This window comes from Varanus komodoensis, unplaced genomic scaffold (assembly GCF_004798865.1).
Source record: "Varanus komodoensis strain SLA01 unplaced genomic scaffold, ASM479886v1 scaffold15, whole genome shotgun sequence".
In the NCBI taxonomy this organism is placed as follows: Eukaryota; Metazoa; Chordata; class Lepidosauria; order Squamata; family Varanidae; genus Varanus; species Varanus komodoensis.
This window is the reverse complement of record NW_025335440.1, coordinates 5,375,001-5,401,471: the sequence shown is the minus strand read 5'-3', so window position 1 is coordinate 5,401,471 and position 26,471 is coordinate 5,375,001. Positions and strand designations below refer to the sequence as shown.

General features: G+C 56.7%; 1 protein-coding gene and 1 long non-coding RNA gene across 2 annotated transcripts; one reads left to right on the top strand and one right to left on the bottom strand.

Moving 5' to 3' along the window:
- Positions 1-1,388: 1,388 nt before the first annotated feature.
- LOC123020793 lies at positions 1,389-13,551 on the top strand. The gene is made up of 3 exons (XR_006414206.1): positions 1,389-1,443; positions 12,242-12,247; positions 13,541-13,551. It is a non-coding gene; the product is annotated as an uncharacterized LOC123020793 (long non-coding RNA).
- Positions 3,824-26,361, bottom strand: KIF9 (kinesin family member 9). The gene is made up of 21 exons (XM_044424969.1): positions 26,303-26,361; positions 25,191-25,297; positions 24,903-25,068; positions 23,089-23,195; positions 20,955-21,179; positions 19,249-19,332; positions 18,308-18,400; positions 17,666-17,813; positions 16,710-16,774; positions 15,862-15,939; positions 13,829-13,897; positions 13,001-13,105; positions 12,602-12,657; positions 11,876-11,966; positions 11,664-11,797; positions 10,263-10,448; positions 9,432-9,640; positions 8,447-8,626; positions 7,079-7,194; positions 5,780-5,884; positions 3,824-4,095 (listed from the first exon to the last, which is right to left on the bottom strand). Exons 2-21 carry the CDS (start codon positions 25,284-25,286, stop codon positions 3,988-3,990), a joined length of 2,421 nt encoding a protein of 806 aa, XP_044280904.1. The 5' UTR covers positions 25,287-25,297; positions 26,303-26,361; the 3' UTR covers positions 3,824-3,987.
- Positions 26,362-26,471: the final 110 nt, after the last annotated feature.

Sequence of the window (26,471 nt, the reverse complement as noted above, 5' to 3'; positions counted from 1 at the left end):
CAAGGCAGTTCCAGCAACATTCAGCTCCACTGGGAGCGAGTCTCTCTGCAGTTCTTCGGTCCCTGTTGTCCTCTCCAGGCCAAGTGATCGCAAAATGTTTCGCGATAGACAAGGAACAATATTTTTCCTTGGGAAAGGAAATTCTGGGGATGGGGAAAATGAGGTCAGTGGCTCGGCTAATGGTGGAGTCGTGATGCGTGACACCCCAAGGCATCTGGGGGCACCACGTTGCAGAAGGATGCTTTAAGCCATCAGCGTTTAGAGGAAGGACAGGGAATATAGGGCTGTCCTGTTGTTCCTAGACTGGAATTCCCATTATTCTGCTTAGGGTGGTAGAAACTGCATTTCGACAGCATCTGGAAGGTCACGAGTTTCCCAATCCTGTGTTAAAGTGGTCCAAGATAATTGAAAGAGCATCTCTTCCCGCGTGCTTTTCAGGATGGGGAGTGCTGGTTTGCTCAGGATATCCCTTCCCTTTGACGCGTGAGATGATGGCTGTCAGGACATCCCGGATTAGCAGCCCACGAAAATGTATGCTCAGATCCACAGGGAGACGTCTATGTTAAAAACCTTAGCGGTTTTATTGGTGAGAACACCCAGTAAACCCCGCTGCAGGGACAAACCTACAACAGAGTGGCTGGGCAGAGGTGCACAAACCAGCCACAAGCTTTTCGAGCATATACAGAGTGTTTTCTAGGCTTCTAGTCACATACTTTGAATGTGTAGATTCACTTTCCTGGGATCACTGATTATTGGCAGCAGTGATGCAGTTCAGAAATAAAGTGACCAATCTCACTAGTTTCGCAGCTTCCTCACTGTCAGAGCAAGACGACAGTGGAACCGGCTGCCCGCAGAGGTGGTGGCTCTCCCACACTGGGGACATTCGAAAGGAACTGGGCAGCCCTCTGGGAGGGATGGTATAACTTGGTGTCCTGCAACAGCAGGGGGTGGACGGGATGGCCTTCATGGCCCCCCCAACTCGACTCTTCCCTGATGGTATGATTCTAGGCCGTAAGGCAATGACAAGCATGCATCGTGTGCGGGAAAACACGGACATGAGCTCGGCAGCGAAGTGTAGATTGGAACGAGTGACCATTTTTCCTATAGCAACCTGTGGCTGTGGAAGTCAGACAGTGAAAAAGCTAGACAAGAGGGAAACGGACTCCCTCGAGCTGCGGTGTTGGCGGAGGCTGCCGCGCGTTCCACGGACAGTGTGGGTGACGAACAAGCAGGTGCCGGAGCGTATCAAACCAGACGCCTCCCGGGTCGGCAAGAGAACGAAGCTGAGACTCGCGCATTCTGGCCACGTGACGCAATCGAGCTCGTTAGAAAAAGGTGGCGTGCTTGGAATGCTCCGTGGCGAGAGAAAACCAGGTTGCCCAAGAGCGAGGTGGTGGGACTCTGTCAAAGAAGATGCGGGCCGGAGCATCGTTCAGCTGAAAGGTGGCACGGGGTCGGAAAGTTTGGCAGATATGAGCCGCCCTGAGGCTTTGTTGCGATGGGGGCGGCATAGAAATGTTTTAAATAAATAAATATGGCCCGCAGGATCGCTTCTAGTTGGACATGACTGAACGCCTGAGCAGAACACAGGCATGTACACAGGAACAAGGCAGGTGAGCGGCCAGGAAAGCAAGACTCTCCTCTGCTCGGTGCCTCCATCCCTTGCCGGGTCCCCAAGAAGTCAGTCCTGTCCTGTCACGCACGAGCAAAGTGCTGTGCCTCACCGGGATTCAACGCCGTTCCCCCCTCCGCACCTTCCTTGCCGTCACCCAGAGAAATAAGCTCATGGAGGGTCCCTTTGCAAGGGCCCCGGTGGGTCTTTCACTGTACCTTGCCGTGAATCATGTCATCCATCTACCTGGCCCCTTCCAGAATAACGTAGGGGAAAGGTTGATCTCTTCCCAAGCAGCATTCCAGGAGGGGCTTCCAGGCGGAAGCTGCAGCAAGAGGAACCATGAAAGAAAGCAGGGACGCTTTGGGTGGGTGGGGCAGAGCTGCATGGGGGGGGCCTTCACAGGTAGGGGAATGTGGGGTCCCTGATGCTTTTGCAAGACTGCCATCCCCCAATTCCAGGGAATCTGAGCAGACAGGGAAAGAACCCCAAGAGTGGTTTCAGCTTGCATGAAAGCCCTGTCTGGTTCTCATGGCCAAGCCTACGAGGAGGCCTGCAGAGCCCGGGCAGCAAAGCACGGCTCCCCAGCTCTACACCGCCGCTGGGCACCAACCCTGTTCTCAGGGAACCGGCCTGAGCCACCGAGCGCTGCATCGCCGTCCGCTGGTCCTGCTTCCATCTCCCGTCCGGACCGGCACTGCTGAGACTTCCCACCCGCTTTTCCCCGCGGCCCTCCAAACTCCTTACTGAACGGCCAGAAGGCTCCATGGAATCTGGTCCGGCTCCTCTCTCTGGTGGAGAGGAATTTCCTCCCCGCTTGCTGATCAGAGTCCCCTCTTTACAGAAAGCCGCACCGACGCCCCGGCCGCTTTGGCACTGGGGTGGCCCCAAGGGTGAGATGAGTGGGGTTCTGGCAGGGACAGTTTGCCACCACCAGGGACGTAAGCTGAGGGGGCGAGCAGCAGGAGTGGCAGCTCCGTCCGGCAGCAAGCCCTTCAGGTTGCTGGCCATGGCTTCCAGGTTCCTGGCTAGCCTCAGCGCGTGCAGGATCAGGTATCAAACCCGGACGCAAGAGAGCAGCTGGACCGAGCCACCCCGGCCCTCACAGAGCGGCAGCCATGCAAGACGCTGCGCCGACCTCTCCTCTCGGCCATCCTTCAGGTCCGGAGTGGGCAGCTCGGGGCTGGACGGCCACCCTTCGCGACCCCAGCCAGGACGGCCCGGGGTCAAGGAGCACAGGAGCTGCAGTCCGGCAATGTTTGGCAGGCCACCCACTGCAAGGACAAGGAGTGCCCCCCTCCCCGCCAAGGCCAGCCGGCCACAGCACCCGTCTTCTCTCACCCTCGACGGCCACCCTTCCAGCAAGCCTCGCTTCCAACATCACTCAACAAGCTCAAGCTGTCGAGAAGCATCCGGCGGGGAAGCCTTGTGTCCATCGCTCTCTCTCCCCAGGACGCTGCCTTGGCTGGACACTGACCTGCTGGCTGACCCCACCCCCCAGGCAGCAGGGGGCAGAAATCCCCTCCATCAAAATGGCACAGGCGTCCCGGGGAAGGGAGGATGCGTTCCAAAGCAAGCTTTCATTGGCGTCCTGGGGGAAGGGAAAGCACCACGAGAGCAGCCCCGTGGCTGGGAATTCCAGCGACAGGACCCCTTCCCCTCTCTTCCCTAGCCAGCCCCTCCAAAGCGCCTGGTGGGCCTGCTGAGGGCAGCACCTAGACAGAGTAAGCAGCAGGTTGGCTCCATCCATCCATCCTCCAACTCCAGGGAACTCTATGTAATGTACTTCACACGGGAAAGGCTGCAAGCGGCTCTCCGGAGCTATCATCCCTCGGCTGCCAATCTGCCCTGCATTTATCAGCTTCCTTTAAAACCGCAAAGATCAGCACTCACACCCCCGAGCGCACCTTACAAATCTTCTCTGCTTTTTCGGAGGAGAAAAAGCGGAGGGGGCCCTTCAAATGCCATCGATTGCCATGATCCCCATCAACCCCAGTCAGTGTCCAAATCAGGGAGGATGGACATTGTAATTCAACAATACCTGCAGGGCCACATGGTTTCCCGTTCCTTGGTTAAGCCTGAGATCCTTTCCTTCCCCTTTATATAAACTGGCCTTTCTTCCCAGCTGAACCGAGAGCACAAGGCGCGCTTTCTCCTCCTCCAGGACCCTGTGTGTTATCTTACTCAGCACTTGCTTTTAATCCCTTTTGGTGAAACAAGGTTTGATTTTTAATGTAATAATTCTCAACCTCCTCCAGAGAGTTAAGATGCTACCTATCCTGAAAAGGGGCGCTTTTTGGACTTGTATTTTGACGTCTGTTCGCTTGATGCCACTTGTGGAAGGAGAAAACGAGGCAACCGTCGCAGTGGCCCTGCTACATGATGTCCAGGACTGACGGGGGCTTGTTCTTCACGGCAGCTTGGACAGAGCTGGGCTTCTTCCTCATTTGCTCCAGGGCAGTCAAGGCTCGGGAGTACTTGTGCTTTGAATGGAAAGGGAGAGCAAAGTTATTCCGTGTACTTTTTAAGAAGCCCACTCACTCTTCAGGAGGCTGCTAAGAGGGTGCGCTTTCTTGAGGTTCTTGGGGAAGGACACCCAGGGAAAAGAAGGCCTTGCGAAACCGTGCCTTTCAGAGCTGGCTTTTCAAAATTCTGAATCAGTAAGATTGAGGCCTCGTGGCCGTAGAAGCGGGGGGTGGGGGGGTGGGGGGGGAGTCTAAAACGGTGTGGGGTTAGTACTGCGACCTTCAGAGTCATTTCTGGTGTGTGGTTCAGTAATCAAGATTCCCACTCAGCTAGGTTTGGCTGCTCCTTGTATTTTCTTCCCATCGTTTTTGAGAATCTGAACTTTCCCCAATTCCTAACTTTGGAGTCCCTTTTAAAGGAAGGTCTTCCGCAGCTGGGCTATCCAATCCTTTAAAGACATGTGAACTCTGAAGTGCCACAGGATGGTTCCAGCCACTCCAAGATCTTTGCCAAGGCAGGTCTTTTCCTTTACCCCAGGCCTTCCACAACTACAGCATCTTAAACCTACACAGCCTGGGCTCTCACTGTGTAAGCGGCTCTATTTATGAACTGCTCGTATTTTCCTCTACATGTGAGGTTATTTTCCAACACAGTGTTTTGTGCCTTGTGAGGTTTATTATCTTATATTTTAATACTGTGGTCTGTTCCTTGGTTTGTAAGCTGCCCAGGGAATGCGTCTTGACTGACCGCTGCATAAATCTAGCCGTCATGACTCTACCAGGAAAAAATGAGTATTCGGAGTACAGCAGTGCAGAATACGCTCTTGTGAGTGAATCTGAGATCCAAGCTCGACTCCTTCCTGCAGGTAGAATGAATGGCTGCTCCTTAATTTGCCAAGTTACATTTGGCAGAATCGCATGTTCTCATGCAAAGAACCTGCCACGTTAATGGGCCATTTTTTGGGCAAACGAGGAGAAGCCCTCGCCATGCCAGGCTGGCCCTGGGAAGGAGTGGGGCATGGCCACCCTTCCCCTGCCCTGCGGGAAGCCTAGAGGAGGCTGGACTGACACAGATGGAGGCGAGCGAAGGACAACCAGACGGTTAACTTAACATCGCACGGTGATGTCGCCTGAGAGCTAACAACTCCCCATCTTTGAATTCTGACGCGCTGCCAACGTAACCTCATGGCCGCAGAAACAAGACTGACAAACCTCTAAAATTGATTGTAAAAACACAAATTAATTTAAAAAATAGATTATGGAGCCATGGAGTGTGCTCAAAGTCCTCCAGATGCATTGCTTTGGCAATTTACACAACCACCTGACAAGGTGAGTCAAAATTATTACTCCCAGGCTGTAGTTTAGAAGGCTGAGAAGGTGGAGTAGTTGAGATTATCTAGCTGCGTTTACACATTGTTGTGGCCCACTCTGAGAGCTTTAGCAGTGTAGAAACAAGACAGTAATGATCAAAATGAATATGCAGGGGACCATTCCGCCTTCCGTGCTCTGAAGGCCTGATGAAGAGCTTTGCAAAACCACGCACATCTTTGAAACCCTGACAGGGTCCACTATCGACTTTGTGTCCCTGTTCCCGGAAGACCAACCATTCAGTCTGTTATGGCGTTAGCGGAGCACGGCACTTCCCGGGCCAGAGGAACGCTCGGCAGCGGCCTACAGCCACGGGCGGGCGGCTTTGCCCTACCTTACGGTCAACCTTTGCTTTGGCATTGTAGAAGGAGACAGAAGCGGGGCAGAACGGCAGGACTTCCTGCTGCATCCGGTCAAACCTCTCCTGTTCGTCTTCCTCCTGGCAGGAAGAAAAGGGCACCAGAGCCGGGTGGGTGCCGAGAAAGAAAGGGCAGGGAAAGGAGACAGGCGGTGCAATTCGAGTCCTACTGGATGACGGGAAGCAAACCGCGGCAGGCAAGCCAAGCCCCTTCGGGGCCTCGGTCTCAGCTGAGGGTGCGCTGTGGGGCAGAAACACGCCGTACAGACAGGGCAGGGACCCAGAAGTCCTCACTGCTGGACTTGGAAAAGGGCCCCACCAAGACACGCTGGGGAGAGGCTGGATTTTCAGCCCAGGATGTGCTGGAGAAGAGGAGGGAGGGGGCTGCAAGGAAGAGGCCTTGCTACACTATACTCCACACAGCTGTTCACAGTGAGTGTGCGTGCGCGTGCACAGAAATCCCAAGAGACGCCAAACATCGGGGACGGGATGAACCACCTGGGGCTGCAGCCACAAGTCTCCGTTCCCAGCGTGCCTGCTCTTCCACCAGAGCGTGAGGCTGCAGGCAGCCCGAGCGAGCGCTGTGGGGCGACTCCACCTTGCACAGCTCCCTTCTGCAGGAGGGTCCGGGTGACGGCAGGGACCGCAGGCCTCTGGGGGCCGGGCTGCCACTTGGGCCAGGCAGACAGTGCTGTCGGGAGGGCTGCCTGCCGGGCAGCTGCAGGGCCCTGGCTCCGGGAACCCCACATGGCCGGGGCAGGCGGTGCCGAGGGAAAGCCGGTGGGTGCAGGACGGCAAGGCTCTGCCTGGGGCCCACGAGGCCCTCCGTGCCCTCGCTGCAGACGCGGGGCTTCCATAACAGGCAGGGGCTGCAGGCCTGCTGGATCGTCCGGACGCAACGAAGGGGCATTCCACGCCACGCTCTGCCGCCGCCACTGAACACTGGGGACGTGCACCCAGAGTTCACACGGGAGCCGTGCCCTCAGCACCAGCACCCCCCCCCCAGCCCTCGAGCTCCCAGCACCACGGCCTCAGGCAGAATCGCTGCAGGAGGAGCGGAGCTCGTCTCCCTGGTTGCTGCTGCCACCGTCCTGGCACCCTCCTTTGTGCCCCCGAACAGGGAAAGCCACGGGGAGCCCGGCAGGGCAGGTGGGGATTCTCCCGGGCCGCGATCACGTGGCAGGCCCCCCCGGGGTGCCATCGGCTGATCCAGGAATGCGGCCTGATCTTCCTGCTGAGACTCACTCAACCCTGCGCCCTGCTGGCCTCGCTTACCAGCGTCAGGACCCGGTTGATTGGGATCATGCCAAGTCGGATGGCCCCTCCGGGCCGCAGGGCCTCCTGGACCTCCTCCGGGATGAGGAAGGACTCGTTGTACCAGATTTCAAATTCTGGAAAGCGAAAGGAGAGGGACGGGCCTCCGTGCGCTGCAGGGCTAGGCCTCCCCCTGCCCCTGCTAAGGGAAAGCCTGCAGCCCAGCCGTCCACAGAGACCCCACCCCCCCGAGCAGGCCACGCCCTGCGACTCTGAAGCAAAGGCTCATGCTGACCACTGGCAGGCGGCTTCCTTAGCCACCCTGCTCTTGGGTCTCCCTGGAGTCAAAGCAGGAAAACCTTCCTGCCTCCCCACGAATATTCCGACCTGCTGGAGACCCCGTGGCTTCGAAGAGGCTGCCTGGTCTTCCCCACGGCCGAGGCATTCCTGATCTACCCCACCTCCTTCTGCAAGGAGTAGGCCGTACACAGAGCCCATTCCCCTTCCTGCAGTGCCAGCACAAGGATGCGGGGAAATAGTCCAGGGCGCTCTTGCACCCCCAAAGCTACGGGGCACGCTGCAGGGCTGCTGGAGCACCCGGCGCAAGAGCACTCCACCTGGTGGCAGACAGATCCTTTCGTCGAGAGCTGGGCCACAGCACAGCCTCCGCAAGACAGCTCCGCTCCCCCAGGAGGCAGACGGGGGGCTGCCGGGGGCCAAGGAGGCTGCTGCAGGTCTGGGACGGGTCAGGGGGCAGAGGAAGATGTGTCCGGGGCCTGCGAGCCCTATCTGGGGCTCAGGGGTCCAGAGGAGAATGGGCCACCCCAGATGAGTCGCCGAGGACCGCAATGCAGCCCGGGGGCAGGGGACGGGCGCCTCCCTGTTTCTGCAGCCCTGCACTGAACAGGTCCCGTATCCCCCGCTGGACCCTTCGAGACCCTCGGTGACAGAGCCGCTTCCTTCAGCCACCGGCGCTTCTGCAACACGTGCCTCTTTCCAGCGAGGGGTTATTCGAACGTTCGGCCCGCGTTTGAGCGACCAGTGTCATTCTGCCTGGTCGTACCCAGCAAAGAACTCAGTGCTCCTGCGATTCTGGTCGTGCTGCCACCCACAGTCTTGCCCTCCGGGGTCTCAGAGGACTTTGACTGCTTCGGCTACCCGTGCCGCCTCCCAAAAAGGGGCTGCCCATTTAAGCTCTGCCCCACGCTGCTCGCTTTACCGTCCGGGCCGTGCCCTTTCTTTGTGCTGCTGTGAGGCAGCCCTGCGACCCCTCCCGGCGTGCATCTTCCCGCACGCGTGCAAGGCCCGGGCCAGCCTCAGGCAGGTTGCTCTGGCCTGCGCCCAGACAGGGCCGGAGCGAGGCCCTTGACAGGCGCGCCGTGGCAGTACCTGCGACCAGCCTGTTGCGGCACTGATCCACCAGGTGCTGGCAGTACTGGACCTCGGCCCGGAGATCCCGCAGGCCGTTGTAATCCACCCGGTACTGCTTCTTCAGATCCTTCAGCTTCATGAGCAGCAGGAACTCTTCTTCGTCTATGATGATTTGTCCTTCATCGCTCAGGTACTCCCCTGCAGGGCGCAAGAGAGGAGCCGTGCTTTAGGGACAAATCCGTGGATGAAAGAATATTTCCAGCTGGAGGTGACTGGGGCTTCATGATGGGCATTGCTGCTTTTGGTCCGTGGTCCGTGTTAACCATGGCTGGTTGCTCCGGCCATAACCTGCCCTGCAGGCCAGCAAACCAACCTCAGCCTGCTTTCCCTATCTCAGGTTTCCCTCCTGCCCAATCTTCCATTAGTTTCATTTCTAGGCTGCTTTTGCTGGGCACCTATGCTTCAGGGCAAGAGCGGAGCCAAGAAGCCAAAGATAAGCCACGCTTCGCTGTTCAGACATCGTGACAAACTGTAGTTTAGATAAGCCAGGCTCTGCCAGCCGAGTACAAACCGTGACTTCTACTTATGTTTCTAGCTGGTTACGGAACCGTGGGTTGTTTACAGGGACAAACTTGGACACAGGAAGCCAGCTCTGAACAACCCACATCATGGCTTAGCATGACGTGCAAAGCCGGCTCTTTTGCTGGCCTGGTCACGACGTGGCAGCCCCATCCCATCGCGGCTGATGGCAGCCTGGTGGCAGTTGCCTCCCTGCTCCTGTCCCCACCCTCCACGAGGCGCCGAGGCCCGCTTGCAGCGGGGGTGGCCAGGAGGGGCCCCCTGGCATCCTCTCGGGCCCGGCATGCGACCCTGCCAGCGAGGCCCACTCTGGGCCAGCCAGCCAGCCACACATCCCAGCACGCAGACTGGCAGTGCCACCCGGAGGGACGAAGCCGCACTGGCCGGCACTCGCCCCCTCCCGCCCGCCCGGCCGCCCGCTCACCCTGCTGCTCCCGCTCAGCCTTCTGGGCCTCCAGTGCCTGCCGGGTGACATCCATCGCCTGCTTGAGCTGGTTAATCCTCTGGGCCACCTCCGTCACTTTTTTCTTGCGGTCGTTCAGAATGGTTTTGTTCTCCCTAAAGATTCGGTTGATCTCGCTTCCGCGCTCGTTCTTGAAGTCCTCAAAGGCTTGTTCCCTGGCTGGTGGGGAACTGCTCGGGAAAGACGCGCGGTGGAGTCAGGTCACTGGGGCAAATGGGGCAGCCAGAGAGTCTCCCTTGGAGCCATTCGGACGAATGACTCTCTGTGCTCAGAGGAAAGAGGGCAGCATCCGCACTGCAGACCCATCCCATGAATATTCGCTGAGCTCTATTCGAACTGGAAAATGGGGGGGGGGTCCAATTAAATTAAATAAACGGGCACATGAGCCAGGGAACCTGGCAGATGGGCACGTCTGGGCCCAGGGCTTCGAGTGCTTATGCAACTATCTGAGTGCTCAATCCAGGCCGAGAGCAGCTCCTTATCTGTAATGGCCACACACTGCGGTCACCTCCGTGCTGGGAGCAGCTGTGCCCACTGGACTTGGCCGGGCAGTTTCTTCCGTTTGGTTGTTTTTAGTAAGATGGTACCAAGGCTTGCAAAGGTCTTTGTGTTTGTGAGGGAAAGGGAACTTCAGATATTAAAAGAATCTCAAGTTAAACAAATCTAAACAGGAGAAACAGGCAGCTTTGCCCACTTCCAGGGGGATGGCAGGTAATGCCCCCTCGAGGGCACCTGACTGGGCCCAGCACCTTCGGCCCCCTCCAACGCCACAAAGACACACGGAACAGCTACCTGGGCCTGGTGCTGGAGTCCTCCTTCTGCACAGATTCGGTGCGATGCGTCTCGAGGCTGAGGGCGTCCTGATCCTTCACGTCCTGGTCCTTGGAGGCTGCCACCACCTGGCTGCGTGACAGCGAGACGGTGTCCAGGTCCTTCACAGACACGGGGCTTGCCAGGCCTTCCTTCCGTGTGGTTGGGCTGGAAAGCGAACGGAGGGCTGTCTCATGGCGGGGTCTGGGGCTCAGAGCAAGCTTCGGGGAGGGGTGACAACGGACACTCGGCCCGTCAGAAACTAGGCCACGGACCCAGTCAGAGAAATCTGGGGGTGCTGCTTAGAGGCTCCCCCAAAGCTGGCCACGGGCAAGTCCTGGGATTAGCACAGTGGGCTGGGCAGCCTGTTTGCACCCAGATCAACAATGGCCACGTTCTGCGAGGACGGTGGGTGGCTGCCATCCCTGGAGGGCTCACCCCACTGTGCGCACGGCCGGGCTCTGATCCCCTGCCCTGGGCAAGCGGTGAAGGTGTCAGTGGCTTCCCTGGCGCCCTGTGCAGAGAGCCCGGCGGGGCCGCAGAGCAAATGGGTTGCTCTGACAGGTGCCGACTGCAACCGCCAAGCTTGCTGCCGCAGCAAGGCTAAAATGCCACCTCTCTGGAAAAGGTCAGAAAGCTAGGATGGTGCACAGCCCAGGAGTTGTACGCCGGACTCACTAACCGACGAGCCAACAGCCGCAGCGCCATCAAAAGCGGTGCCAGGCCGGTCTTAGTTCCCCACTTCCCCTTCCATGGCGAAGTCCCCAGGACTTCCTCCACAGTGACCCCGAGCGTCAGAGCTCATGTGCCCCAGCAGCGTGGCCGAGGGCAGCTCCGGGTTCCTCAGGGAAGTGCTGGCTTTCTGGGGCCAGTCGGCCAGCATGCGTGCCCTGCTTCCTGCTGCAAGGCTTGCTGGGAAGTGCGAGCCCAGGAGAGCAAGGAAGCGTGTGGCTCCCAGCGAGCTGAGGAGGAAGCCCGGGGACCGTTGTGGGCGAGCGGCTACGGGTTGCCCTCTTGCTCCGCTCCCGCCCAAACTGTAACCCTGGCATTACAAAAAGCAAGCAAGGAGTAATCAAAAGGAGGCTTCACGATGGGAGGCGGAGAGGGAGAGAAGCACCAGAAGCAGAATGTGGATGTTCTGGAGTCCAAGGCCAGAAGGACCAGGCCGTGCCTCCTTGACCAAAGCGGAGCGGGTGTGGGAATTGTGGGTAATGTGCTGCTTCTTGGGCGTGCTCAGGCACTCCCGGCACCACCTCCCAGCCAAAGCAGAAACCACACCGAACCCGCAGACACAAGACGCCTCCAACTCCCGAAGGGAGAGCACCCCTTGAAAGCGCAGACACGCCTGCCGGGAGAGGCCTCGAGCGCAGAGCACGGACCCACCTGAGCAGCTCCCTGCCTCTCTTGGCTTTCACTTTCTTCCCTCCGGGCTTCGCCGAGAATGGCGCGACCCCGATGCCGAACCCGTGTCCATCGACTTCCCCGACCAGGTGACCCTCTGCATCGACAAGCCCTGCCTGATCACAGCAGAGAGTGGCTGGGACGCTGGGCGGCTCTGGGGCTGCGCCTCAGCCTCTCCTGCAGGTTCTACCCACCTTCTGTGCAGCAGACAGGGTTGCAAAGTCGCTCTTGTCTATCAGGGTATATTTGTTCCGCAGCCTGGCCTCCGTCTCCTGCTCTTGCTGGCTGAAGGGAGAGAGACGAGCACCCGCTGGCTCTGCTCCTGCTCACACGGCCCCGCTCACCTGAGCCGCATCCCCGTGGGCCTCGATGGGGCTCGAGCGTCCCTTAACGGCTTCCGCCTTGGGAATACCGCATGTCGAGAGTTTGCGGGGGCGGCAACAAAGCAGCAGCTCTTCTGGTTTGAATTTGCAGAAAAACAAGGCACTGCAAGGCATTTTTGGAGAGAGTTTGCTAAAAAAGAAAGCACATGGCCCAGGTGTGCCGCGAGGTACCAGCAGAGGCGGGTATTGCCTCTCTGTGCACGCACGATCCCAGCTGAGGCTTGCCAGCTCTGCACCCAGGGAAGCCTTTGCTGTTCGTTCTCTCTGAGATAACAGCCAAGATTCCTGTCCTAGCAGGGAGGGAGCACAGCCTGGGAAGGACCCCCCCCGGCCCCCGCCCGGGCCAAGCTTGGCCCCGTTCTAGGGAGAGACTTTCTGGGGATGACAGTCACACCAGAAGATCCGTGAAGCACGCTGGCATTTGAGAAGAAAGCAGCACCGTATGGGGGCTTCTCGCGAGGCATCCGCCACCTGCAAAATGCTAAGGAAGGGTTGCCAAGCACGGACCTCAGCCACACGGTGCACGCAAGGGCTTACCTCAAAATCATTTTGAACTGGTTAAACACTTCGTGGAGTTGCCTGAGGCTCAGAACCTGGACGGACAGGTTGAAACAGAGGGAGCGCAGGCTGGTCAGGGGAGCGGCAATGAATTGAGGTGCCCCGGCCGATGCTTCGCACGTACGCCAGGGTGCAGTGAAGGGGTGACAAAAGGACAGGGGGCTTATACCCTTCTGGCTGGACAACGGGAACCAGCGGCGCATCTCACGCCCCCACCTGTGGGTCACTGCCTGTGCCTCTAATCCCACAGTGGCCAGAAGTCACGTGGTGGCTCCTTGAATGCTCAGCCGTATAATGCTGCCTTGGTTCTGTCACTTGCACATGCGGGCAAAGCCGCACGACCGTGGGCCTTCCCATCTCCCCAAGCGGCCCACTCACATCAAGCTCGTCTATCGTTCCGTCAAGGAACCGACGGACCTGAGAGTTGATCTCCGCCACCTGGATTTCGTTGAGGGGCTCGTATGACACCGCCGGGCGATTGAGCTACGAAAGAAGAGGACAAAGGCCAGTGAGTGAGGGGCTGCGGAGGGCCGTCAGCCCCGTTCTCAGGCACACTGGAAACTCCCCTGCTGCAGTTCGGGGCACCATACGACGCCGCCTGAGACAGAAATAGGTCCTGCCGTCCCCGCATTTCCCACCAGCCACACTGGACATGCTTCCAGTCCCACTGGGATTCAGAGAGCGAGTGAAGCCCAGCTGTTTTCTGACCACCTCACAAAGAGTCCCACAACGTTCAGCCACTGTCCTCAAGCTTAGACGCCGGCAGGAGACAGAAACAAGGCTCAGAGTGGCCTGCCGGAGCACCACTGACTGCGCTTCCCAAAGTGGCAAGAGTCAAACCAGGGGGTTTCTGATTTAGGAGCTCCTGGGCGGAGACAAAAGGGGGAATCCAGGCCGAGCAGAAGGCGAGAGGGCGAGCACTGGATCGGGCAGCACGTGGGAAGGTCTTGGCTGCCCCATCATTGCCATTTTATTGCCAAGCATTCGCACTGCTTGGCCCCTGCCTCTCTGTTCCCCTCTCCCGGGTACTTCTCCAGGCCTTGATCCCCTGCGGGGGCTGTGTGGCCAGAAACAGGCCCTGCCAGGAAAAGCAGGCTGGTGTCAGGGTCTCCCCACCCTCGACCTCCCCGGCTCAGGAGGCAGCGCAGGCCAGGTGGGGACACCCACCCCCGTGCCAGGCCTCACTACAGAGACCCCCCCCCTTACCAGGCTGTTGTGCATTGCCAGCTCCTCCTTCAGGTACAGGACCTCCTTTTCCAGATTCTTCACCATCCGCTAAGCGAGAGGAGCAGCGTGTCAGCACATCGCAGGAAAGGCGGGCAGGCGGGCGGCGGGCGGAGCGGAAGACCTGAAGCTGCACTCACTCCCTCAAGCCACCTGCCCTCTCACACCTTCCTTCCTGCCTGCTGTGCCCCCTCCCACAGCAAGGAGACGGCTGTGCTGGCCACAGATTTACTGCCCCTCCTAAAATGACCCCGGGGTGGCCCTCCCATGCTCTGTTGATGCATGCAAACGACTTCCATGCTTCTCAGTATCCTAAGATCTCTAGGCAGTTTACATTTAAAGGGCACATGTAATCCAACATAAAATGGTGTACAAACAACATTAAATAAGAAATCCGTTGAAAGTGTTGTAGCTTCTGTGCTCTATGCTCTTGGCAGAGGAACGAGGAATGAGAGCTCAACAGCAGAACCTCATTCAACACCCGGCAGCCCCTCCAGGCAGACTAGGAAGACCCTGCGGGAAGCACTGGGCGGCCGCTGCTGCCCATCAGAGGGCCATCCAGCCCAGCACTGGCCTGGCCCCGCAGAAGGCAACCTGCCACGTGCCTGTGGCCTGTGGGGACTCAGATCCGGCACTTCCTGCAAAAGCTGCCTGCGCAGACCCACAGTGCTGTCGGGAGGGCTGCCTGCCGGGCAGCTGCAGGGCCCTGGCTCCGGGAACCCCACATGGCCGGGGCAGGCGGCGCCGAGGGAAAGCTGGTGGGTGCAGGGCAGCAAGGCACTGGAATGGGGGCACTAGGAGGTGCGGCCCCAAGGCTGGGCTAGGCTAGCAAGGCAGATGAGGGGCGGCAAGGCAGGACTAGCCAGCCAACGCCGCACTCTCCATCGGACCTGTCTGATCCTGAATGCAGTGGGGGTGGAGCTTTCCACACAAAGAATTTCAAACACTATTTAAGCTGCTGCGACTGCCATTCCTCTTGGCAGAAAGGCAGCGTGTGCATCAGAACCAATAAAGATTGACTCATGAGGCATCCACTCACAGCACCCAGAATTCTCTCTGCTGATGGGGGTACCCCATGCCCCCGAGGGTAGGATGAGATCCCAGAAAAAGAGCGGGGAAAAAGCCCTCCTGGCGCGAGCGGGTCACAGATGTCGAGCGCTGCAGTCTGGGAAGCTTTCTCCAGCCCTTGCGGTGCCCTAGGTCATTTTAAATACCATTCTGTGCTCCCACGGACAAGGGGGAATGGAAATTCTGGAGTGATGATCTAGAGGATCACCCACACCTGTGTTCTCCAACCAGGTGCTGTGCAGATGTGCTGGCTGGGAATCACGGGGCTTGGCCGTCCAGCACATCTGGGGAGCATCAGGTGGGGAGGGGCTGGGCTGGGCGTGCGGGCTGGCCAAAGCGGCACTGCCCTCAGCCCCGGGCCCTCCCGCTGCGGTCGCCCTCTGGTTCCGGCCCTCCCCACCCCAGCCATCCCTGCCGCCTCTCTTCTGAGGAGCCCACAGCCTCCCACGGGGTGTCCCCCCCCCCCCCCCCGCCGTTTCATGGGAAGTATTCCAGGCTGAGACTCGGGGACTAGCCAAACGCCAGCCAGAGGGAGCTCCGTGGCCACGAGGGGACCAGCGCCTGACCCCCCGTCCCAGTCCAGCCCTGCCCTGGCCCTCCTGGGAGCCTTCTCCACAGGGGTGCGGTACACACTTCCCTGGGCAGAAGTCCGCTTGGATCCTGCAAAACGGTCTTCCGAGCAGGCATGCGCAGGGTCGGGCTGTGAGCAAGCCGTCACAAACGCGAGAGGGTCCTCAGCTTGCCCGCTGACATCCCTACCCAGGGAATCTCCCACGATGCCTTGGACTGCTTCCCTCGGCCTGGCTCTCCCCGGACAAGCGTGCAAGCCGGCCGTTCCGGGCCGCCTCCTCCCATGGGCTAGGCCAGGGACAGCCCCCCGGCCCAGCCAGCAGGACCCCCTCCCAGCCGCATAAGGGGCGGCAGCCCCGCCCCGAGGCGCCACACACCTCTGAGTCGATCTTCTCGTTCATGACCGGCCGCGTCGTCACCCACTTCATCCTGGCAGCGAAGCGGAGCGTGGACAGCTGCAGAGGCACGAAGGCCGCCCGCGTCACCACGCTGCGCTTGCTCTGGCCTCGCAACCCCCCGCTTCAGCAGCCCCGCTGCCGTTCGGCTCTCTGCGCCCACCCGTGAGCTCGGGGTCCTGCCCCCAGCAGCAGAAGAGGTGCTTGGCAGACCAAGCTGAAAATCCTCGCCCAGGAACGCCCTGCAAGGGGGATGCATTCCAGAGCCCCGGGCTGAGTAAACCGTTGCCCGGCCCCCGGGGTGAGGGGGTCGCCCAGTGCTTCCTTCCAGCTGAGAGCAGCACAGGCAGGGGGTGGCCGCCATCTTTCCTCTTGTGGGGCAGGAAGACGGCCGCCAAGCAGCTCCGCACTTCCTCTTTCGGCATCAGGCTCTTGAAGGGCAAAGTGACTGTGGCAGATGGGGGAGCCCTCGCAGCCACGCATCCCCGGGGGGCGACTGGGAGTGAAGCGGAGAGGGGCTGTGCAGGGTCAGAATCGGGGTGCCTCCCTCCCGCCCGCCCGCCAGGCCAAGCCGCTGCTCACAAGCAGGGCGGGAGGGCCGAAGCCACATTCCCAGCGACAGGCCTGCCCAGCCACGAGAGGCAGCACCGACCGCCACCGTCAGCAGCCTTCTCTCCATGCACCTGCCTCCTTCCCTTTAAAGCCACCCAGCTGCAGGTCTGCTCGGCATCGCGTCCTGCTGTGCGTGTGGATCAGGCCTTACACGATCCCACGCGAGCGCTTCTGGGCAAACTGAGGCCTCGCCCAGGCCCAAAGCTCCAGCCACTTACCGTCTCCACAACGTGAACGGCTTCACTGCAGATGTTGCCCACGAGGACGGTATAGGAGTTCCCACCTAGGAAAGGCGGAAGGGAAGGAACAGGATGGGACGGGGAGCCTCTGAGCCAGAAGGCAGAAAAGTATGCACAGATTTCTGAGCAAACGGCTGCCGTTTGAGGGCAGTTTTCTGCTTCAGTTGTGCTAAACACGTTATTTCTGCTTCTTTAAAAGCTTTGCTCTCTTTCAGGTCTGAAAGGGGATGAAATAATCTAGAACGCTTGAGTCATGCTCGTGTAAACACACTGTCTCTCACTGTTCAGGGCTTTAACGGCAGAGGATCACCTGGCCCTTTTGTAACAGGCCTTTTACAATCCCATATGCCTTGGTAACCTTGGTTGTGAGCCGTCTTGAGAAATCTGCTGCTACAGATGGGGCATAAATATTTTAAGTAAATAAATACGGGAAGGGAGCAGGTATTTTAACATACCACGTGCTGCTGCTAAACCTCCTAAGCTTGGCAGGAGGCGAATATTTTCTTCTAAGGACAGTCCTGCAGTGCTTTTAGTAATGTGGGGATTCTATTGTGGTATTTTGAATTCTGTCCTGGGCACCATTTGACAGAAGAGCAGATACATGTGAATGTCAACAGCTAAAGGCTGCTGCTGGTATCAGAGGCACACCGAGTTGCTGGGGAACATGGGCAGCAGGTGTTGGGCTCTCGTCCTGGCCGTGAGCTTCCTGTGACCCGCTGGTTGGCCGTGTGGGGACAGCAAGCTTGACTAGGTGGCCCCTGGGCCTGATCCAGCCGCAGGCCTCTCCTCGAGTTCGTATGACATTTCATAGAGCTAAACCAAGCTCGACGTGGCAGTGAAGCCGCAGGAAGGATGAGGACGGAGCTGCGCAGGGCCTGATCCTGGCTCCCCCCATGCCCAGTGCCTTGGCCAGCCCCCCGATCCAAGGCCCTTACCTAGGGAATCCTTCAGGGTGTGGGTGAGCTTGCTCTGGCGGAAGGGGATGTGTTCCCGGCCACGCTCCGACAAGGCTAGGACGACTTGCTCAAAGAAGGACAGGGACTTGTTGATGTAGGTGGCTTCTTTCAATCCGTACCCCTCTGACTGTCAAAAGGAGGAACCAAGAGGATGCCTCACAAGGACACAGGTGCATGTATTAATTAAGCACTTGCAGTGCAGTCAAATAATCATTAAAAATGGCATTCAAATAATGCCTGAAGAACAACGACCGAATGGCAGCCCTTGACAATCAGCAGCAGAAGTGAAAAAGCCAGTAAGGACACGGTCCCAGATCCTGTGTTTCAGCAGCTAAGCATTTTAGGCTCTGCAAGACACACCCCTCCCTTGACAATGCTCTCAGGGAACGGCCTGCTTGTGCTGTCGGAAGACGATGTCGACAGAGCTGTCTGGCCAGTGAAGGCACGCCGGGGGAACAAGCAGCAGAATGTGGGCAGGACCTGGGCACCACAGGAGGAGTAAATGAGGGCCCAATCCTGCCGCCCGCCCTCCATCCAGCCTTCCCCAGCCTGGTGCTCTCCAGCAGCGCCGGACTGCGATTCCCACCCGGCACGACTCTCCGGTTCTCCCAGTGAACGCACCTTGGTCTTGGCCAGCCTCTCCGAGCCTGCCAGATCCACCAGGTTAATTTTCGAGGTGACGTACTTGGAATCTGAAAGGATTCTGGAATGGCACTGAGGGGGGGAGCAGGAATGTCAGTGCACACAGCAGCGCCACCACGGGTGGGAGCCCGAGACTTTTCAGGCCACGGTGAGTCCCAGGTCAATGCTGAGGCTCAGGGTGGGCCGGACGGGGCCAACCAACTGACGCTGAACCCTGGCAAGATGGCGGCAGATGAGCGGCTCTGAAAGGGCTGGTTTGTGGCCTGGGTTGCTGCCCAGTCCGTCAGCAGTGCCGGAGGCCCAAGCAGCCCTGGCATCCTAGAGTGCCTTTACCAGCTTTGGCTGGCTTGCCAGCAACTGACCTCTCGAAGGAGCACGGTGCAGCCAAGGCAGCTCAAGCCCTGGACTCTCCAGAGCGGATTTCTGCGAGGCTCTCCCCGCGGGGTTGGAGGCCAGCCTGGATGCCGGAGCACGCGCAGAGCGGAGCAGGGGCACAGCCATCCCAGGCTGTGTACTCGCGACTGAGCCGAGTGTCTGGTTTGCAGCCCGTGGGCAAAGCCCTAAACAACCTGGGACCAGCTACTCAAGCCCTGCCCCCTCAGCAAGGTTATCAGGTGAAGTGCTCCAGGTGGGTCTGCCTGGGCTTAAGGCACAGCTGGAGTTCAGCTGGAGCAGAGTCTTCTGCGTGGTGGCCCCTCTGCTGTGAACCCCCCCCACCCCCCAGACGTCAGGCAGGCACCACCTGCACGGGCACTGTCGTTTCAGCACGCTTCCCTGGACTGACCAGACGTGGCCTTTCTTGCCATTGTTCATCGAAGAACCTTTAACATGCTTTATGCTATTTATCTTTTATTGCTCACTGCTCTGAATCTTTTTAAACACAGGGGTGTATAACCGCACGCAAGCCCAGAGGAACTGACCTCGATATAAATGGTGAAGATACAGTGGGACCGCGAGGAGTGCCTATTCAGCGTGTGCTGGCCGACAGACCTATTGGTGTCTCCCTAGAGAAGAAAGTAAGAAAACGGAGGCATAAACCCAGTGCAGGAGGGTTTATTTTCTGCATTGCGAGCGCAGGACCAAGCACCAAGCTGCCGCTCATGTAAAGGACGTCCCACTGACCCCTAGCACACAACCAAGAGGGCTGGCTAACCATTTACCCAAACGCAATGTAATTTACTTAAGCAGCAGTGCTGCAGCAAAGGCAGCCTATAGGCAGCTCTGCAGCAAAATTCTCAGGGAGGCGTACAAACGTGGATGATATGGCACATAACAATAAAATGCCCACACGGCACAGAGGAGCATAAAGAGCAGGGGCGGGGAAGATCATCAGGCTGACACAGACTAAAAGGCCTTGGAAGGCAAGGGGGCCTTTCTCTGGCAGCCAAGCAACTCGGGAGTTTTCACACTGTGAGGTAGGGGAAGCGCCCTTTGGACCACAGATCCCATCCAGCGCATGCTGAGGCCCAATCCAGCCTGTGGAGTATTGCGCACCCTTCCCAAGGCCCCACCAAATGGGGAGAGGGATGCCCTTCAGAGGGCGAGCAGTGCAAACAGGAATCCCTTCTTGCAGGGGATTCACGTGGCAGTAAAGCCCCCGCTGGCCTCAAGTGGTGACTGAGGCAGGATTCTCACCTCTGGGGAGGGCTGGATGATGTAACGAGAGTTCGAATGATCTAGCTATTCTAGATATCGGGAAAAGTGTCCTCATTGTCAGAGCAACATGGCAGTGGGACCAGCTGCCTGGAGGGGTCATGGGCTCTAGGGGCATTCAAGGCGAAACCAGACGGTCATCCGAGAGGGATGGCGTGGACTGGCGTCCTGCAACAGCATGGGGTTGGGCCCACTGGCCTTCTTGGCCCCTTCCAACGCTGCTGTTCTATGATCCTCTGAGGGGCTTTGGGGAGATGATGCCATCCTGCCCACAGGCTTGGCCCAGGGGTGTCATCCTTCCCCCGGTCCCAAAATGGCTGCACTCCCAGGGTTTAAGTGGGGGAATTTCTACAAATTCAGAAGCCGTGGTTCCAGGTGAAATGGACTTTCTTACTCTCACTCCCCACATGTGGATTCATTGTATTTTACAACATTTATACCTGCTTTACCTCAAAGGAGATTAAGGCAGCTTGCCATACATTCACTAATTTAACTATTAGGAACATCCTTCCCATTTACAGTGTAACGGAAACACACAAAAGCAGCCGAATGCAATGCGGCGGCATAAATGTGTGTCTCAAATTCAACAGGTAGGAACAGACTGAAAACCCCAATTCCTGGACGTTGCCTTGTCGGGATCCAGTTTCAATTTGCTCGCCCACACATATTTCCAGGTAGTGGTTCTGGACCTTGGCGGCCTCCCTGGAATGGCGTGGCATGACAGAGTTGGATGGCATCTGGGGGTGCGCGACGCTGAACCCCCAAACTCTGAACGGCCTCAGCTGGCAGGGTCATGCAGATGTTCGACAACAGGGAGGGCAAGATAGGAGCACCACAGCCAACCTCCTCCAGTCGAGTACCGGGCAAATATTCTGGACTCCAGCTTCCACTGACTCCAGCCGCCCTGCCCAGAACCCTTCCTGGCAAAAGCAAAGAGAACATGGAGGCCTCACCCATTCTTCATTCTTCGTACCTCAAACAGGAGATTTAAAGCAACTTCTTCGGTGGTGGCAGCGTGCCTCGTTAGGCCTTTGACGGAGACCCCCTGGGGGTCCTCCACGACATAGAGAGGTGTGTTGTTGGCAGTGTCCGGGGGTGTTGTAGATAAGAGATCGAAGATGTTCTCGTTGTGGATCTCCAGGTAAGAAATCTGAACAGTGATGAACTGACTACCATGTTCTTCCATGGACTTGAATACCTGTAAAGACATTTGGCTGCGTCTCAAGAGAATCTGCTTCAGGAATTTAACAGGTAAGTTGAGGAGAGACTGAAAGAACAGAAAGAGCTGGGCAGGCTTAGCCTTGAGAAGGGAAGACTGAGGGGAGGCTTCTCAGGTACTTGAACAACTGTCACACGGAGGAGGGCCAAGATTCCTTTTGAGTTGCGCCGGAGTGCAGGACATGGAATACTGGGTCCAAGTCCCAGGAAACCAGATTCCAGATAAACATCAGGAAAATTTTCCTGACTGTTAGAGCAGTAAGATAATGGAACAAATGACCTAGGAAGGTTGTGGGTTCTCCTGCATTGGGAGATTCAAGATGCCACTGGACAGCCATCTGAGAGGGATGGCTGAACCTGGAGCCCTGCACTGAGCAGGCGCTTGGACTGGCTGGCATTGGAGGCCTTGGTTACAGAGCCAGAAGCGTGGCTTCTAGATCGAGAGAGGTATTACTGCCACTCTACACGACTCTGGTGTGCCCGCAACTGGAGTCTTGTGCTCAGTTCTGGGCCCCACGTTACAGGAAGGATATAGCCAGGTTGGAGTCAGTACAGCATAGGGCCACAAGGTTGGTGGCCGTTTTGCAGGGGATGCCGTATGAGGCGAGACTGAGGGAGCTCGGTCTCTTCAGTCTGGAGAAGAGGAGACTCGGAGGGGATATGTTGTCGACATGCAGGTAGGTGAGGGGGTGTCACACGGAGGTGGGTGGAGACCTGTTCTCCCCTGCAGAGGAAGGCAGGACACGCTCCAAGGGAGCCAAGCTCAGGGAGCCAAGGTTCAATCTGGATGCCAGGAAGCACTTCCTGACAGTCGGGACCCCGAGGGTGTGGAATGGGCTTCCACGAGAGGTCGTTGAGGCCCCATTGGTGAGGGTGTTCAAGGATAGGCTGGACGTCCACATGGTGGGCATGTTGTGAGCGGAGCCGGCTGGTGCTGGAGCTCAGACTAGATGGCCCAGGAGACCCCTTCTGACTCGCGCTGTTTCTATGTTTCTATGCCTCTTCCAACTCACTGTTCTATGATTTGAAGTGACCTGTGTTTTATGAAGTAGGGAGAAGATCCAGCCAACCAGGAGAGCAATCCACTGCGAAGTTTGCTCGCACAATGAATAAATGGGATTTGCACAAAAGAGTTCCCCAATCTGGCCAGCTCAACCCACAGTCCCCTAAAATTGAAAAGAAATGTTGAGCAGCTACGCTGAGGCCTTTTTGCCCCCCTGCGGTAGGCCAAACGCTGAACGCTCCAATTTTATCTGGAAACAGCTTAACAAAGCACATAGCACAACATGACACTGCATCAGGATGTGGCGAAGGTGCCACACATAAGGAGAGGAGTCCGGGGAGCAAACGTGACCCCTGGTCCTTCCTGCTCAAAAGGAAGGGCTCAGGGCCACAGTGACGCAGCCGGGCCTCTCCCCACACAGACCCCCCTGAATGCTACGGACAGCACCGGATGCCCTCCTCTGAGCGCCTCTTCCAAGTGAGGGAGGCTTGGTAGGTGGCAACAAGGCAGAGGCCTTCTCAGTGGTAGCCCCGTAATTGTGGAATGTTTTTCCCTGCGAGATCCACCTGGCGCCAAGGCTGTCTTGCGGCAATGCCACATCAAAACTGCAGCTGTTTTTTAAAATCAGGCCCACTATTTTACTGCAGCTGCTCTCAGCTGTTCTACATTTTCTAGGTAAATGCTTTAGCTTGTTCTTATTATCTGGTATTTTAACTTGTAATTTTTTGTGAACCATCTGGAGAGCTTTTGCTGTTGGGAAAGAGAAATGAAAATGATTTCGTAGAGAAATGAACTTATTCATGGCAGCAGTCGTGGTAGGAACGGTCCCGCCTGCGTGACCCGTTCGGCCTCCTCCTCCACATCGTTGCAGGATGATCTGCAGTACCTGCTGTATCGCCCGGGGTATGATCCCGCGGTGCTTGTAGTCTCCCGTTGTTCCTGTCATGGTGAAGGTCTTGCCCGCTCCAGTTTGCCCGTAGCATATTATCGTGCCTAGAAATGTTGCAGCACAAACACGGACTCAGGCCTTGCCCCCAAAGCTCCTCAAAACGAGCCTCTTTCTTTCGGCTGGCAACCGTCTCATCAGGACCGCGTTATTTTGCTTTTTGGTGCTCCATGCTAGGAGCTGCTTTCCACCACAACACTGAATGTGCCTTGGACAGCAGTGGCACCTTCCCATTAAAAGATTAAGGATGCGCTCTCACGCGAGTTCAGACAGGAAAAGGGTCCTGCCACTCATAGCATGCTGGAAATTGCAGGACATTTTTCTGTCTACACTTGCATAGGACCTGCACCTTGATTATTAAGGGGGGTGGATGGAACATATTGCTTCCAGCCAATGGACTGGCTGACTTTTTAAACCAAGAGTTTCTATTCAATCATTTCAAGATTTTTGTTACCGAAACAAGAAGGAAGATACAAACAGGAAAGGAGAGGGGAATGCTGGATGTTGTAGGTCTTTGCCCGCCTCCACGTGCAGAGGACTGCACTCTCAAGCAATTCATTATTATTATTATTATTATTATTATTATTATTATTATAACATTTCTATGCCGCCCCTTGCTGAAGCCTCGGGGCAGCTTACAACACAATAAAATACATTGAAATACAGTAGAACATAATAAATTACCATTAAATACAAAAATACAAAAAATACACTGAGTTACAAACATAATAATATAAAATTAAAATTATCAGTATAAAATAAGTAAATAAAGCATATAGGAGGAGAAAAGAGAAGGAAGAAGAAGTTGCCCTGGCCAGATCATATATTTTAACAATTAAAATGATGTTTAAATAAAAAGGTCTTTACCTGGCGCCGAAAAACCAGTAACGACGGTGCCAGGCAGACCTCTTTGGGGAGTGAATTCCATAGGTTGGGTGCTAAAGGCACCCAGGTTCTTCAGCTTCCTCCTAAGACTTGGTCTCTGGGCCACTGTCCTCACCCGCCTCTTCTAGACACGCTCAAGGCTGTCAATAACCTTCCACCGAAGATGCCAGAACCGGACACAGGTTTGGCTCAAGCAGAACTCATGGAACTGCTACTTCTTGTGATCTGGCCACTGGACCTCCAAGTGCGGAATCGCACCGGCTCTTGTGGCGGCCAATCGTATGTCCCTGAGCCACATTTCATCTCTGGCCTGCAAACCGCCTCCCACACCCTTTTCACCTTGTTCCCTGGTCAAACCTGGGGCCATCCAGTCAGCATCGAGGCGCCTGACTTTCCCTACATAAATCCAGGACTCCACGTTTATCTCTGTTAGAATGCAGTCTGTGGTCACCTGCAAGTCTGATCGGCTTCAGAACATTTATGAAGAAGCTCAGTAACAAGCTTCAGGGGATTTCCGACTTGTTGTTCTTCTCACCAGGTTGGAAAGGCTCCACTGACGCACACACTTTAGGTGTAAGTCCATCAGCCAGTCCTGAATCCGCCGAGTTATAGCTGTGTTGCCAGAATGCTTTTAATCCTACGTAATCCTTTGCCCCCAGCCCCACATTTTGCCTCCAAGTGACCCAGCAGTAGCAGCAATGTATGTAGAACAGACTGGACAATCAGACTCACACACAACTCCCAGACAAAGATAGTCGTATGAGGAGTGTCCTTGTGCAGCACTCAGGTCACACACACACACACACACACAGAGTGCTTCTGCTAAGATGGAAAGTGAACACTGCGAAAGTAATGGTAAGAGCATTTACCGTTATATCCATTTAGTCCTCGGGACACCAGGTCTCTGGCTACTGCATCATAAACTACATCCTGAGATGCATTATGAAGAATGCCGTCCAGTTTAAAAGACCAGTCTGTCTGCTTGTTGTTGACAACACCTTCTGAGCAGTCTTTCTCAATGTACACCTCTATAGTCTAAAAAAGAAATTAATTCAAAGCCACGCACAACTAATGTTGAAACAAAGATGAAGCAATAGGAAAAGCAGCTCACAACAAAACCAGAACTCTCTCATTCCTGCTGCCTCCTGTGTTGTTACCTTATTGTCTGCCCCAATCTTGATCATGTCTTGAGGAAATTCAGCTGTGGGCTTGACTCGAGCAAATGCAGTCACTCTCTTTGCATTGGCACACATGATGGGGGATTCTTGGGGGAAATAAATGAAAAATCAGGATGAGAAAGGGCATTCCCTAAGGGGCCAATTCACAACAGAGTTTGAGCTTTTTAAAAGGGTAAATTGTTACAAAAGGATTATTGCTATTGCTTCTAGATTAGGAGTGAACAGCCACCTGATCCCAGTATTTGGCATACAAAAGGTATATTTACTTGTCTAGGAGGAGGACTAATTTAGGACTAACTTTTTTCAGATGCATGAATAGGATTGGTGGGAACACAAATTTGCCTTCTTGATATCACAGAAGGGTATTAGTTGTGGGAGATTTCTGTTAGTATCCCACACAGAAAGAGAATAACTTGAGATTCCTTGTAGGGTGGCAAAGATATCTAAGGCATAATCTAGTTCTGCTAGACCTAGTTTTCCCACAAAGAATCTCAACTAATCTGAAGGGAAGATGGGGTATATTAACTCCGTTCTCCCAAAACTACAATCCCCAGGTTCTGACATCTTTTAACATCGGCCGCTACAAGCTTAGGAGAGCCCTGAGGCTGGATCACACCCAGGTCCACCTCATCCAGCCTTCTGTTCACACAGAGGCCAACCTGCTGCTCCTGCGGCACCCGCCTACCCACGTTCCCCAGCAAGGGGTCCACAACGGCAGGTTGCTCCTGCATTGAAGCAGAAGCACTGATACCATGTTCCGTGGCTGGACCACTACCTCCTCCCTGCCGGCCCCACTTGTGTCTTGTGTATCTACAAGAAGTCAGAGAGCAACCCGTCCCTCCGCTCAGCTCGGGAGCCTCCCAGTCGGGGCTCTGGCTGTCCGCTGTTGGAGACAGAATGCTGGGGAGAACAGAAGTAGGCTCCGGCCCGGCAGGGCTCCATTGTACGAGCTGAATCTGACAGAAGCAATATGCGGGGCAGGAGGAGGAGGAGGAGGAAAGGGGCATGTTCCTCGCAGGCACTGACCTGCGAGGCCGCTCCCGCTTCGGCCACCAGCAAGACAGTGGACAGAGCGCGCCTGACGGACTAACCAGCGCAGCTCCTGAGGGAACAGCGGCGCGCGCATGCGCAGGTGGCGCTCGAAGCACGCCGTTGCCATGGCCGCCGCCGCCACTTCCTGCGTCCGCCGTTGCCATGGCCGCCGCCACTTCCTCCGGGGCCTCTAACTACGGCCTCGAGTAGGGGGCAGCAGAGGACTGC

What these genes read in the sequence shown, in the direction of transcription:
- KIF9 (XM_044424969.1), bottom strand. Translation starts at nt 25,286, where the DNA reads ATGTGTGCCAATGCAAAGAGAGTGACTGCATTTGCTCGAGTCAAGCCC. An exon ending in AGAGGCTGGCCAAGACCAAG is followed by an intron (nt 17,814 to 18,307) that starts GTGCGTTCACTG and finishes TCCTTTTGACAG; the next exon opens with TCAGAGGGGTACGGATTGAA. An exon ending in TCAACCGGGTCCTGACGCTG is followed by an intron (nt 5,885 to 7,078) that starts GTAAGCGAGGCC and finishes TCTTCCTGCCAG; the next exon opens with GAGGAAGACGAACAGGAGAG.